Here is a 15,080-nt window from a genome sequence, read left to right as displayed (position 1 = left end):
CTCTGTGGATAATCTAAACAAACATCTTGGGATCCTTAAGTCTCCTGCTCCTCATGATGAATGAAATGAAATTATCCACTTATACTATCCTTGCTTATCCATGAGCTACTTACCCCTCAAACATTTTTTTAAAAATTACAGAGGTCAAGTTATTGTGAGAAAGATGGCCAGGGTGTCCCACACCACTGAACACTCTAAACAGGGGAACTTTGAACTGATGCCCACCTAACTGTGGTTTCAAAATAAAGAAAATAACAATGGATTTAGTTACTCAAAATGCTGGCCTGTAGCCTGGAAGCCAAACAGCTCTCTGTCCCTTGTAACTCTGCTCTCCAAATGTGAGGTCTAGGAAGGACAGCTTTTCAGAGGATACCAGCCCAAACCCCTCATTTTACAGTCTTGGTCCTCTGAGTCACACCTTTGTGTTAAACATTTCTCACAGCAGTTTTAAACCTCACATATTCTACCAAAACAAAGATTGAGATCTCTACAAGGCTTCTTTTTATTTTTTATGATGAAGTATTTATTCATATGTCTTTTTGGAATAGGTTTTCATACGCCAGGCCTGAAAAGAAATTCCACACAGAAATCACTCCAAAACACTTTTTAAATAGTTTAGTGTCCACCTTTCTCATCTCATCAATGACTTGTTAATGAGGAAAAATTAAAATAGATTCTTATTAATAAGAATGCACTGCATTAAAAAAAAAAACATTTTTAAATATAAAATCTATGCACCAGTGTCTGTGCAGAGAAATTAGGGTCGAAAGTTTCATCCACACGGAGTATCTAGATGTGGTGCATTGCAAAATAAATCAATGTGGTAGTAACAAAAGATCTGCTTCATGCAATGGTTGAATTGATATAATTCAACCTGATTGAATAGATTTAATTACACTCTGTTAATATCCATGTGGATTAAATAGAAAGTCATCACTCTTCTATGTACAGGACTATAATAGTTCTGCATTTCTTTCCATCCTGGAATCCGAGGACTGATTTCCCTAAATGTCATGATCCAAGGGGTTTCCAAGAGATTCCTCCAAAATGTTTCAGAGTGAATTCCAATGAGTTGTTCAGAAGGACCCAGCCAGCAGCTTCAAGTTAGGACTTCGCCTTGGATGACTTGCTAAGGGGAAATCCACCCCCAGTAAAACGAGGGCCACTTGGTTTGGCCATTGAAAAGGTGTCCTCCATGCTTATTCTGTCCTTGTTTCTGTAAGAGAGGAGCTGAGAGTTAACTTTCTTTTTCCTTTTCTAAGTTTGTGAGTTAACCACTAAAAACTGCTTTGATCAAAGCTTCCAGTTTGAGACAAAGTGGTGGTTTAAATGTAATTAGGTGTTACTGATAACACATAGAATTAGGGAAAGACACAATTAAACATGCCTTCCTAATGTTGATCTAAATACAGATAGAAGGCCTCATTATAGCTCAAGCGCTGGGGCCCAGAGGCTCCTGACTTGTAATCATCTTCCTATTTTATAAAGCATTTGTTTAGTTCCAAAGATCAGTCAGAGGAATCTTTCTCTTGGCTCAATTATAATGACTAATTCATCATTTATCAACTTTTATAAAAGTTTCCGTTTCAGTGGAAACTTATAAATATTTATCACACACACACACACACACACACACAGGGCATTTTCACCAAACTTGGACATTAATAAAATACAAATTTTCCTATAACTTTAGATGAGAAGCAGTTATTATTAGAAATAGTTTAAAATACAGGAAAAACTGAGAAATATAAATAAGATAGTACATTTGGCAATAGATAAAGGAAGAAACTCCCTAAAATCTACAATATATCTTCTATATAGATCTTCTTTAAATGACCCTCCACACATACACACACACACACACACACACACACACACACACATTCAGGTTTCCTGCAGAAGTATCTTACAGTTATATAGATTACCTATTGTATAATTAGGGTCTTATAAAAAACATCTTTGGAGTCCCTTTTTCAAAATAAAAATTGAGCAAACTACTAAGATTAAAACTAATTAGATTTGACTACTAGAAATAAGTTACTTCAGAGAAGAAAACTCTACTTTTTGCAAAACAATCTGACTTGTACTGCAGACTCCAGGCCAGCCTGGGGTATAGAGTAGGGGAGTCAAGGATAGGTGGGTGGGGGTATATAGGTCAGGATTGGAGCATGAAAAAATGGTGTTTGAGAAAAATGAAAAAAAAAAAAGCAAAAAGGTAAAAATGATATGAGTTGCTATTTTATAAAGAGTATGTGTGAGGAGAATATCCGTGGAGATTATTCTAAATTATTCCATTTGGAAAGAATCTGTAGAGGATTGGTTCATCAATTCAGCTGTCTCTTAGCAGAATTGATTTCATTATTATAAAAATCATCCTCCATAAATAGGACAAAAGCTTCAGCCTTGAGTGGATCCAGCAAAGAAGACGCCTTCAAGTACTCTGACAACTTGTCTACCTCCTGACCGTTGTTAGATGCAGGCAAGGACCCCCTCCTCCTGACCTCTCTTGCCTCAAATAACCTAAATTTTCCTCTCCAAAGGAACCAAAGCTTAATGCTTCTGGCCTGACCTAAGCCGACTAACGGGAATAATGTCTCCTTTACATGATCTTTTTAATGTATTTATAGACCATCCTAATGACTCCCTTCAGCCTTCTTCCTTTCAGTCTAAACCATCTCAGCACTTTTGTTCTTGCCTGGTCATATTTTCCTTCAGCTCCTTAATCTTTTTTTTTTCCCTGCTGTTCTCCTCCTAAGAACTCATATTTTTCTGTCTCCCTCCAGTTTATGGATCCCAACTAAATGGAACCACCATTGATGCCCTCTGGAGAGATCAATCACAAGGAATAAGTATCAAGGCAAAAGCAGAGAGTCTAGAGCAGGGTACTAGAACTTTCCATGATAGAAAGTAGAAAAACCCTGTACCTGGCCTGCCAGATACAGCATCCACTAGCCACATACAGCTACTAAGTAGGTGAAATGTGACTAGTGCAGTTAAGGAACTGAATTTCTAATTTGATTTAATTATAATTCACTTTATATAAATAGCCACAAGTGGTGTACTGCCTGGGGCAGCACAGTTCTAGTGGATGGGCCACTGGGAGGAGCTGAGCTATCAGACTTTATTTTTCTGGGCTCCAAAATCACTGCAGATGGTGACTGCAGCCATGAAATTAAAAGATGCTTGCTCCTTGGAAGAAAAGCTGTAACCAACCTAGACAGCATATTGAAAAGCAGAGACATTACTTTGCGAACAAAGGTTCGTCTAGTCAAAGCTATGCCTTTTCCAGTAGTCATGTATGGATATGAGAGTTGGACCTTAAAGAAAGCTGAGCACCAAAGAATTGATGCTTTTGAACAGTGGTATCGGAAAAGACTCTTGAGAGTCCCTTGGACTGCAAGGAGATCCAACCAGTCCATCCTAAAGGAAATCAGTCCTGAATATTAATTGGAAGGACTGATGCTGAAGCTGAAACTCCAATACTTTGGCCACCTGATGCAAAGAACTGATTCCTTGGAAAAGACCCTGATGCTGGGAAAGATTGAAGGCAGGAGGAAAAGGGGATGACAGAGGATGAGATGATTGGATGGCATCACCAACTTGATGAACATGAGTTTGAGCAAGCTCTGGGAGGTGGTGATGGACAGGGAAACCTGGCATGCTGCATTCCATGGGGTCACAAAGAGTTGGACACGACTGAGCGACTGAACTGAACAGAGCTATCAGAGGGGCATCCTTCTGTCAGTCAGTATGTTCTCTTTGTCCAGAAAACTGTGTGTGTGTGTGGTGAGAGGATCAAAAGGCCAAAGGAAACCAGGAACTGTCATCTAAATGTGGAATGAGGGGATATTCTGATTTACAAAAAGGGTGGATTTTTACTGGCAAATGAATTTGCACCTAGCTACTTTAAATAGCTATTTGCCACTAATGAATCACAGGGGATGCATTCAGACCCTCTTTCACCATATCCTTGAAACGTCCATGTGGATGACACACCAAGCCTGACTTTCAACTCCCAGTGTGAGCCTCTGCAGAATGAACTCTATGACTTAGGCAATGCCATATAGCCAAGGTTCAAACCTACAGATTCATCTGGGTCCCCTCATTCACCCCAGGATTAGGAAAACAATAACAAAGTAAAGAGAACATTTGTTCTTGGGCATATAGCCATACTGAAACCCAAAATGTTCACCTGACACGTGCAATATCATCTCCTAGAAGAAAGGCGTCCCATGCTGATACCCTACATCAGATACAGAAGTCAGGCACTAGACAGAGAGATGGTTCAGAAACAGTTTATCTAAAACATAGGTGAAAACCATGTGTGTGTGAACTGCTCATAATTACAGTGGTCCAGCTGGAAGAAGCACAAGCTGGAATGAAGACTGCTGGGAGAAATATCAATAACCTCAGATATGCAGATGACACCACCCTTATGGCAGAAAGTAAAGAGGAACTAAGACGCCTCTTGATGAAAGTGAAAGATGAAAGTGAAAAAGTTGGCTTAAAGCTCAACATTCAGAAAATGAAGATCATGGCATCTGAACCCATCACTTCATGGGAAATAGATGGGGAAACAGTGGAAACAGTGTCAGACTTTATTTTTTGGGCTCCAAAATCACTGCAGATGGTGATTGCAGCCATGAAATTAAAAGACGCTTACTCCTTGGAAGGAAAGTTATGACCAACCCAGATAGCATATTCAAAAGCAGAGACATTACTTTGCCAACAAAGGTCCGTCTAGTCAAGGCTATCGTTTTTCCAGTAGTCATGTATGGATGTGAGAGTTGGACTGTGAAGAAAGCTGAGTGCCGAAGAACGGATGCTTTTGAACTGTGGTGTTGGAGAAGACTCTTGAGAGTCCCTTGGACTGCAAGGAGATCCAACCAGTCCATCCTAAAGGAGATCAGTCCTGGGTGTTCTTTGGAAGGACTGATGCTAAGGCTGAAGCTGCAATACTTTGGCCACCTCATGCGAAGAGGTGACTCATTGGAAAAGACTCTGATTGGGGGCAGGAAGAGAAGGGGACGACAGAGGATGAGATGGTTGGATGGCATCACCGACTCAATGGACATGAGTCTGAGTGAACTCCAGGAGTTGGTGATGGACAGGGAGGCCTGGCGTGCTGCAATTCATGGGGTCGCAAAGAATCGGACACGACTGAGCGACTGAACAGAACTGAACTGAGCTACATTATTAGAAAGCACAGCTTTAGCAAACCCAGACCTCTTAACAAAATTACCTGTGGTTTTAAATGTGAGTGTGCTTCAGCCCATGCCACGGTGACTGTGAACCTCCTTTGCAGGCACAGCCCCAAACCGTGAGAACAACGTGGGGGAAAACATCACACTAGGTTTCCTCTGCTCCACAGGAGGTCCACCAGAGAGCTGATATTAATGGATCCCTGTTAGGGTCCTAAGGAGGGGTCAAGTCAGACAAGACACCCATCTTGCTCTGCCAACAACCCACTGGGTGATCCTGCAGAAAGTTATTTGCTCAGCCCTGACTTTGTTTACCCCAGTGAGGTCTGTGACTCTGTAGCTGTCCACAATTATTTTTCTCATCAGCAGTTAAAAGGCACAACAAAACTAGAACATTTGACTAATTCTTACTTCTGAATGTATTCTTTACGTTTCTGAGCAAGGTATTTCTTCTTTAAATTCAGCAGTTCGTTGCTAAGTTTTTCGATCTCATACTTGTATTCTTGGCTCTGTGACTCATACATATTCAGCTCTGAAGACAAAACCTAGTATGACAGATAAAGCAGCATTAACAGAAGATACATGGTGAGACAATATCCTTTTCTGAAAAATCTTTTTAATCTGCTGCCACTTACCTTGGTGAGGCTAGAAATACAAAACCATGCCCAGATTTAATGGTTAATCTGCACGCTTCTACCAGTTCCAGGTCTGTATCTGGGTAAAAATCTGATGAACATTCTGAAGACTCATAATCCAATGACCAACTTAATGAAACCTCATTCCCCTGCTTAAAAGGAGAGCTATCAGGCACATCCAAACAGGCTCACATATGAATGGTGTAATGCACTCAAGAATATTGAGAGTCAAAAAAAGAAAAACTCCCAGATATATACTACAAAATTGCTTCTTAAAGCCTTTTTTAAAATGTTCAGAAAAGTCATTACTAGGCAGTGTGATTCATCCAAGGATTATTGTAAAAACTATTCAGAATCATCCTGCCACCACCAGCATTAAGTAGGCACTCAATTTATGTGTTTTCCAAGGTTGTTGTTCTGCTGAATGTCAATCACCTCTTTACTGCACCCTTTGGGACTATTCACAGGTTCTCTCTTTATCGGAGCACTGGGATATTTACCTCTAAGATGCAGAGGGCTATGACGTATGCATGGGGGAGGGTACTACATGTGAGGGGCTGTGTTAGGAAGCCTAATTTCCTGCCTCTTGCTCTGTTGTGTTCAGTAGATGCTACTGGTTTCAGGCTGGACAAAAAAAGAAGGCATTTACTCATCTAAACAGATGTGTAAGGATGCTCAAGTGAAGGGTGTCCCCAACAAAAATCAAGGGGGAAAAGGGGAGGCTATCGTTGTAAGGAACATGTAATAGATGCAACTGTCTTTCCTCTAGCTCTCTATTTTTTAATATTTACATAAAAGGCGATCTTTATCTTTTGAGTGTTCATCTGCTTCTGAACAGGTGTCTTAGCTGGCACTAGTGGTAAAGAACCCACCTGCCAATGCTAAGAGATGTAAGAGACATGGGTCAGGAAGATCCCCTGGAGGAGGGCATGGCAACCTGGCCCAGGATTCTTGCCTGGAGAATCCCATGGACAGAGTAGCCTAGCAGACTGTGGTCCACAGGGTTGAAGAGTCGGACACAACTGAAGCAACTTCACATACTCATACACACTGCTTCTGAATTCCTTCCTCTTAACTGTTGTGATTCTACCTATCCTATCTGACTAAGGATTCTGACCATGTTATCATAAGCTAGAGAAAATGATTTTCATGTTGGAAGAAAATTTGCCTTCATAGTTAAGCTGTTGAAGCTGAAACTCCAATACTTTGGCCACCTGATGTGAAGAGCTGACTCATTTAAGAAGACCCTGATGCTGGGAAAGATTGAGGGCAGGAGGAGAAGGGGACGACAGAGGATGAGATGGTTGGATGGCACCACCGACTCGATGGACATGGGTTTGGGTGGACTCTGGCAGTTGGTGATGGACAGGGAGGCCTGCTGCAGTTCATGGGGTCGCAAAGACTTGGACACGACTGAGAGACTGAACTGAACTGAACTTAGGAACAAAGACCTTGTTTCCAAATAATGAATGTGGGATTTCTTAACAGAGTCCAGATCATGAGGACAAATTGATGGGCAGGCTTGGTACTATGCACTGCTGTATCTTCCACTAGGGGTCACATGTCATTCAGAGGAAAATATCTGTACACCCTGAGATAAAGGGTTAAAGTGACAAAACCCTCCTATGAACCACTGAATGCAACCCATTGCTAAGAGTGCCCATCTGACAGTAGTGTAAAGAGAAACATGTGCTTTTCTAATCTACACCCAACTTCTGAGAAAATAAGTTTTTACTTTGCTTGTTATATTCAATTGTTTAAAGGGATGAAAATAATCAAAAGATTATGCCTCTTGCAAAACTCAAATTATGTCTCAGGATACTCATGTAAAACGAATGCTTAGAGTGGTAAGTTGAAAATTAATGCTCTCATTACACTTCTGTTTCATCTGCCTTTTTAAAGTAAAAGGATGTGATTTTACAACATTCTCTTTGTGAAAGGATTAGTACCATATTAGTCTCACAGCATCTATTTTACCCCAGGCAGAAAGGCAATGACTATTACCATCGTTGCGCAGGTAAATGCCAGAATTCAGCTAGCATATGCTACAGTCTGTGCATGTGTGTGTAGAAGGCTTCCCTAGCATGCCAAGAATATCTAAGTACTTTTTTAGGAGGTAAAGCTGAAAATAGAGTGGGAACACACAGTTTTTGAGAAAACTTTAAAATGTGTAATTGTAAAACATTTCATCGCCCCAGCTAAGGTTCTTGTGTCACTTAGAAGAGAACTTATGCTAACGGAATCCTAAAATGATTTGACTTCCCCTTCATGGCTACTTATTTAGACAGTCTTGAAGCAAGGCCCTTGGGGACAGGAGAGTGGCCTGTGCTTTGTGTACATTTATTTCAGGTAGATGAATAGTAAAAACCTGCTCTGACACAGTGGTCTGCTTCAGTGGGCCATAGTGTTAAAATATTTGGGAGATGCAAATCTTCCAAATCGTGTTGAGATAATCCACACAAACCCTATTCCCCAAATTTCCATTCCATTGCCATCATCCTCTCTCCAACTGTTTCTCCACTCGTTCGTCTACCTGTTTTGTGGGAGTCTATTAGTCTAGGAGCAGAGGGGTAGCTTTGAGGCTTGCCTGGGACTAGAGCACTAAAAAAGCTGATTTCAATGGAGTGCAGCCTTTGGGAGACTGGCTTCTAGGGCCACGGCGGTGGACTTGTCCAGGGGTGTTCCCCAGAGTGTGGCCATCCTTCAGCTAGGAAGGCGCAGAGGCTCCCACTTACTTTAAGCTGCTTGGTCTTCTCGCGCAGTGTGTGGCGATAGATCTGCAGCTGCTCCGCGGCCTCGGGCCCAGGCTGCCGGGCCAGGATGTGCTTTAGTTCCACATACAGTTTCTCCTTTTCCTGGTGGAGAGCATAACCACAAGTGGAGATAAGCAGTCCCATCAAGACAAGGACAGTGACTTTAACAGCATGGTCAGGATGATTTGAGATCATCCTAAGGTCCTTCTCAGCTCCACACTGATTACATTCACTCGTAGATTCATCCAGTCAAGCATCAAGCCATAGGGGGTCCTGGCCCTGCCCACCAGCTGGTCGGCAGCAGCCTTGCGATCCCCAGACTGTGCAGCCAACCACATGGGAAGCCTGCCCTCCAGGGGACTGGCAATCACCACATGAGGAATGGCCTCACAGCCAGCCTGGCCAGGGACCACCCCCACCTACCAGCATGCCCACAGCAGTCAGCCCTGCTACACAGGAGGACACACACAGTCCACATGGGGGTACCATTAGAGCATACAGCTCTGGTGACCAGAGGGGAGTGTGTTGTTCCAAAGGAGATCTCCTACATAAGGCAATTTTCCCAAGACTGGAAAAGATAACCAACGTACCTAACACATAGAAACAAACACAGAGAACTGAGCAAAATGAGAAGACAGAGGAATATATTCCAAATGGAAGAACAAGACAGAACCTCAGAAACATGACTAAAGGAAGTGGAGATAAGCAATCTATTCAACAAACGACTCAAGGTAATAATCGTAAAGATGCTCACTGAACTTGATAGAAGAATGGATGAATGCAGTTAAAATTTCAACAAAGCATTAGAGAATATAAAGAATCAAACACAGACAAAGAATACAATGCTGCTGCTGCTGCTGCTAAGTCACTTCAGTCGTGTCCGACTCATAGACGGCAGCCCACCAGGCTCCGCCGTCCCTGGGATTCTCCAGGCAAGAACACTGGAGTGGGTTGCCATTTCCTTCTCCAAAGCATGAAAGTGAAACTGGGATTTAAAAAAAAAAAAAAAACACCATAAGGAATCAACAGCAGATTAGATGATACAAAGGAATGATAAACTGGAAGACAGAGTAGTAGAAATTACCAAAGCTAAAAAGAAAAAAATTAATTAAAAAAATAAATGAGTACTAGTTTAAGAGAAATTTTGTATAACAACAAGTTAAAAACACTTGCATTATAGGGGTCCCAAGAAGGAGAAGTGAGAAAAGGGCAGAGAAAATATTTGAAGAAATAATAGCTGAAAACTTCCCAACCTGGGAAAGAAAACAGCCAGCCAGGTCCAGGAAGCACAGGGAGTAGTATCAAACAATCAATCTTAACAGGACCATAGCAAGATACACTCACTACAAGTAAAATGGAAAAAATTAAAGATAATAGGAGTATACTAAGAGCAGCAAGGAAAAAGCAACTAGTTATATACATGGGAACTTCAGCTGACTTTTCAGAAGAAACTTTGCATGCCACAAGGGAGTGTCACAATATATTCAAAGTGAGGAAAGGATAAAACTTAAACAATCAAGAATTATGTACCCGGAAAGGTTATCATTTAGATTAGAAGGAGAGATAATGATAAGCCCATGTTTGTATGGTCAATTAAACTATGACAAAGGAGGCAAGGATATACAATGGGGAAAAGACATCCTCTTCAATAAATGGTGCTGGAAAAACTGGACAGGGCGCCTGCAAAAGAATCAAACTAAAGTAGTTTCTCATAAAGCCATAAAAGTTCCTAGAAGAAAACAGGCAATAAACTCTTTGACATCAGTCTTTGCAAACTTTTTTTTTTTTTTTTTTTGGATCTATCTCCTCAAGCAAGAGATACAAAAATAAATAAACAGAACTACATCAAACTAAAATGCTTTTGCACAGACAAGTAAACTATCAACAAACATGAAAAGGCAATCTACTCAATGGGAAAAGATATTTGCAAATGATAAATCTAACAACGGGTTAATATCCAAAATATACAAAGAACGCATACAACTCTACATCAAAAAATAAAAAACTAAGTGACTCAGTTAGAAAACACTGGACCTGAATAGACATTTTTCCAAAGATGACATACAGATGGCCAACAGACACATGAAAAGATACTCAACATCACAAACCATTAAGTGAAAGAAAGTGAAGTTGCTCAGTCATGTCCAACTCTTTGCAACCCCATGGACTGTAGCCCACCAGGCTCCTCCATCCATGGGATTCTCCAGGCAAGAATACTGGAGTGGGTTCCCATTTCCTTCTCCAGCGGATCTTCCAGACCCAGGGATTGAACCCAGGTCTCCCACACTGCAGGCAGACACTTTAACCTCTGAGCCAAAACCACAATGAGATACCAACTCAGAATGGCTATCATCAGAAAAGACTATAAATAAAAAGTGTTGGTGAGGATGTGGAGAAAAGGGAGTATTTTTGCACTGTTAGTGGGACTATAAATTGGTGCAGCCAACTTGTAAATTGGAAAAGAGTGCGGAGGTTCCACAGAAAATAAAAAATAGAACTACCATATGATGCAGCAATCTCACTTCTGGGTATTTACCTTAAGAAAACAAAAATGCTAATTTGAAAAGATATATGCACACCAACGTTCATTGCTGCATCATTTGTAATAGCCAAGCTATGGGAGCAACCTAAGTGTCCATTGATAGATAAATGGATAAAGAAGATGCCTTATATGTATACTAAGTGATATTACTAGCCATGAGAAAAATAAAATCTTGCAATTTACAACACCATGGATAGACCTAGAGGGCATTATGCTACGTGAAATGAGTCCCACAGAGAAAGACAAATACCATATGATCTCATTTAAAGGTAGAATCTGAAAAACAAAACAAGCAAAACAAAACATAGACTCATAGATAAAAAGAACAAGTGGGTAGTTGCCAGAGGGGAGGGGGCTAGAGGGATCCTTAGCTGAAGAGGATTAAGAGTTACAAGCCACCAGTTATAACACAAATAAGCCATGGGGATATAACATACAGGACAAGGAAACTAGTTAATAACATTGCAACAACTTCGTGTGAGGACAGATGGTTACTAGACTTAGTGTCACGATCACTTCATAATATATGCAAATGTCAAATCGCTATGTAGTACACCTGAAATGCACATAATATTGTACATCAACCATATCTCAATTTTTGAAAATTGTGCATATCCCAACCCTGATCAAGGACCCAGGATGTGCGCAGCATTTGGATATGAATAGTAAGACAAATGAGGAAGAAAACATCTCTCTCTACCTAAACTTATGATCACATGACTGAGAGACAAAGATGATAGAAAATTTTGACAAAGTATTATGGCCAATAAAAGCAGGGAGTGACTAACTCTGATTTGGAGGAGTGGGGGAAATTTCACAAAAATGTCATTTGAACTGTCCCTTTAGGAATGAGTAGGATTTTTCTCCAAGCAGAGAGAGAAAAGAAGAGTTTTTTATGCCAAGGTTCAGTGATAGAACAGAGGAAAGGTAGTCCAAGGTACTTGGATGCAATCTCAAAAATGACAGAATGATCTCTCTTCATTTCCAAGGAAAACCATTCAATATCACAGGAATCCAAGTCTATGCCCTGACCAGTAATGCTGAAGAAGCTGAAGTTGAATGGTTCTATGAAGACCTATAAGACTTTCCAGAACACCCAAAAAAGATGTCCTTCTCCTTATAGGGGAAAGTGAAAGTGAAAGTGAGGTTGCTCAGTTGTGTCCGACTCTTTGCGATCCCATGGACTGTAGTCTACCAGGCTTCTCTACATGGGATTTTCCAGGCAACAGTACTGGAGTGGGTTGCCATTTCCTTCTCCAGGGGATCTTCCTGACCCAGGGATCAAACCCAGGTCTCCTGCATTGCAGGTAGACGCTTTACCCAGGGGACTGGAATGCAAAAGTAGGAAGTCAAGAAATACCTGGATTATCAGGCAAATTTGGCCTTGGAATATGGAATGAAGCAGGGCAAAGCCTAATAGAGTTTAGCCAAGAGAATGCACTGGTCATAGCAAACACCCTCTTCCAACAACACAAAAGAAGACTCTACACGTGGACATCATCAGATGGTCAATACCGAAATCAGATTGATTATATTCTTTGCAGCCAAAGATGGAGAAGCTCTATACAGTCAGCAAAAACAAGACCAGAAGCTGACTGTAGCTCGTATCATGAACTCTTTATTGCCAAATTCAGACTTAAATTGAAGAAAGTAGAAAAAGCACTAAACCATTCACGTACGACCTAAATAGAATTCCTTACGATTATACAGTGGAAGTGAGAAATAGATTCAAGGGATTAGATCTGATAGACAGAGTGCCTGAATAACTATAGACGGAGGTTCATGACATTGTACAGGAAGCGGTGATCAAGACCATCCCCAAGAAAAAGAAACACAAAAAGTCAAAATGGTTGTCTGGGGCGGCCTTTCAAACAGCTATGAAAAGAAGAGAAGCAAAAGGCAAAGGAGAAAAGGAAAAATATACCCATTTGAATGCAGAGTTCCAAAGAATAGCAAGGAGAGATAAGAAAGCATTCCTCAGTGATCAATGCAAAGAAATAGAGGAAAACAACAGAATGGGAAAGACTAGAGATCTCTTCAAGAAAATCAGAGATACCAAGGGGACATTTCATGCAAAGATGAATACAATAAAGGACAGAAATGGTATGGACCTAACAGAAGCAAAAGATATTAGAACACGTGGCAAAAATACACAGAGCTATACAAAAAAGATCGTCACAACCCAGATAATCACGATGGTATGATCACTCACCTAGAGCCAGACATCCTGGAATGTGAAGTCAAGTGGGCCTTAGGAAGCATCACTATGAACAAAGCTAGTGGAGGTGATGGAATTCAAGTTGAGCTATTTCAAATCCTAAAAGATGATGCTGTAAAAGAGCTTCACTCAACATGCTAGCAAATTTGGAAAACTCAGAAATGGCCACAGGACTGGAAAAGGTCTGCTTTCATTCCAATCCCAAAGAAAGGCAATGACAAAGAATGCTCAAACTATTGCACAATTGCACTCATCTCACATACTAGTAAAGTAATGCTCAAAATTCTCCAAGCCAGGCTTCAACAGCATGTGAACTGTGAAATTCCAGATGTTCAAGATGGCTTTAGAAAAGGCAGAGGAACCAGAGATCAAATTGCCAACATTTGTTAGATCATCAAAAAAGCGAGAGAGTTCCAGAAAAACATCTACTTCTGCTTTATTGACTATGCCAAAGCCTTTGACTGTGTGGATCACAACAAACTGTGGAAAATTCTGAAAGAGATGGGAATACCAGACCACCTGACCTGCCTCCTGAGAAATCTGTATGCAGGTCAGGAAGCAACATTGAGAACTGGACATGGAACAACAGACTGGTTCCAAATCGGGAAAGGAGTATGTCAAGGCTGTATATTGTCACCCTGCTTATTTAACTTATATGTAGAGTGCATCATGGGAAACGCTGGACTGGAAGAAGCACAAGCTGGAATCAAGATTGCTGGGAGAATTATCAATGACCTCAGATATGCAGATGACACCACCCTTATGGCAGAATGCAAAGAAGAACTAAAAAGCCTCTTGATGAAAGCGAAAGAGGAGAGTGAAAAAGTTGGTTTAAAACTTAACATTCAGAAAATTAAGATCATGGCATCTAGTCCCATCACTTCATGGCAAATAGATGGGGAAACAGTGGAAACAGTGACAGACTGTTTTTTTGGACTCCAAAATCACTGCAGATGGTGAGTGCAGCCATGAAATTAAAAGACGCTTGCTCCTTGGCAGAAAAGCTATGACCAACCTAGACAGCATAATAAAAAGCAGAGACATTACTTTGCCAACAAAGGTCCGTCTAGTCAAAGCTATGGTTTTTCCAGTAGTCATGTAGAGATGTGACAGTTGGACTATAAAGAAAGCTGAGAACCAAAGAATTTATGCTTTTGAACTGTGGTGTTGGAGAGAGTCCCTTGGACTGCAAGGGGATCCAACCAGTCCATCCTAAAGGAAATCAGTCCTGGGTGTTCATTGGAGGGACCGATGCTGAAGTTGAAACTCCAGTACTTTGGCCACCTGATGGGAAGAACTGACTCATCTGAAAAGACCCTGATGCTGGGAAAGATTGGAAGTGAGAGGAGAAGGGGACAACAGAGGGTGAGATGGTTGGATGGCATCACTGACTCTATGGACATGAGTCTGAGTAACCTCCAGGAGTTGGTGATGGACAGGGAGGCCTGGCATGCTACAGTCCACAAAGAGTCAGACATGACTGAGGGACTGAACTGAAGTGAAGTCCAATTCAGCAGGTGCACTGGGAAGGTGAGGGGAGAAGAGAGAGCAAAGGTTGGGTGTGTAGGTTGGCAACGTGGTTTGGGACCACATCCTTAGGCAACTGGGAGCCAAGGATGAGCCATGTCTGGGTTTGTTTTCAGAGGAATAACTCCAGCAGGAAATCAGAGAACAGAATAAGCCCCAGTACAAGCAGAAGATGAAGAAAGCTGGACCCAAGATCGCTAGAAT

The 15,080-nt window shown here is 41.2% G+C and overlaps 1 protein-coding gene across 1 annotated transcript in view; it reads right to left on the bottom strand.

The window, feature by feature from the left end:
- Nucleotides 1-499: 499 nt before the first annotated feature.
- The window catches only part of CFAP58 (cilia and flagella associated protein 58), a 110,189-nt gene continuing 95,608 nt past the window's right edge, over nt 500-15,080 (bottom strand). Inside the window, exons 16-18 of the mRNA XM_002698500.6 lie at nt 8,572-8,691; nt 5,613-5,746; nt 500-1,216 (exon numbers count right to left, since the gene is read on the bottom strand). Of these exons, the coding sequence (XP_002698546.2) occupies nt 1,105-1,216; nt 5,613-5,746; nt 8,572-8,691 (366 nt within the window). The 3' untranslated portion in view covers nt 500-1,104. The remainder of the gene's footprint in view (nt 1,217-5,612; nt 5,747-8,571; nt 8,692-15,080) is intronic.

The sequence above is a fragment of the Bos taurus genome, chromosome 26 (genome assembly GCF_002263795.3).
Source record: "Bos taurus isolate L1 Dominette 01449 registration number 42190680 breed Hereford chromosome 26, ARS-UCD2.0, whole genome shotgun sequence".
NCBI classification, from domain to species: Eukaryota; Metazoa; Chordata; class Mammalia; order Artiodactyla; family Bovidae; genus Bos; species Bos taurus.
This window is presented reverse-complemented; position numbering and strand designations above follow the sequence as displayed.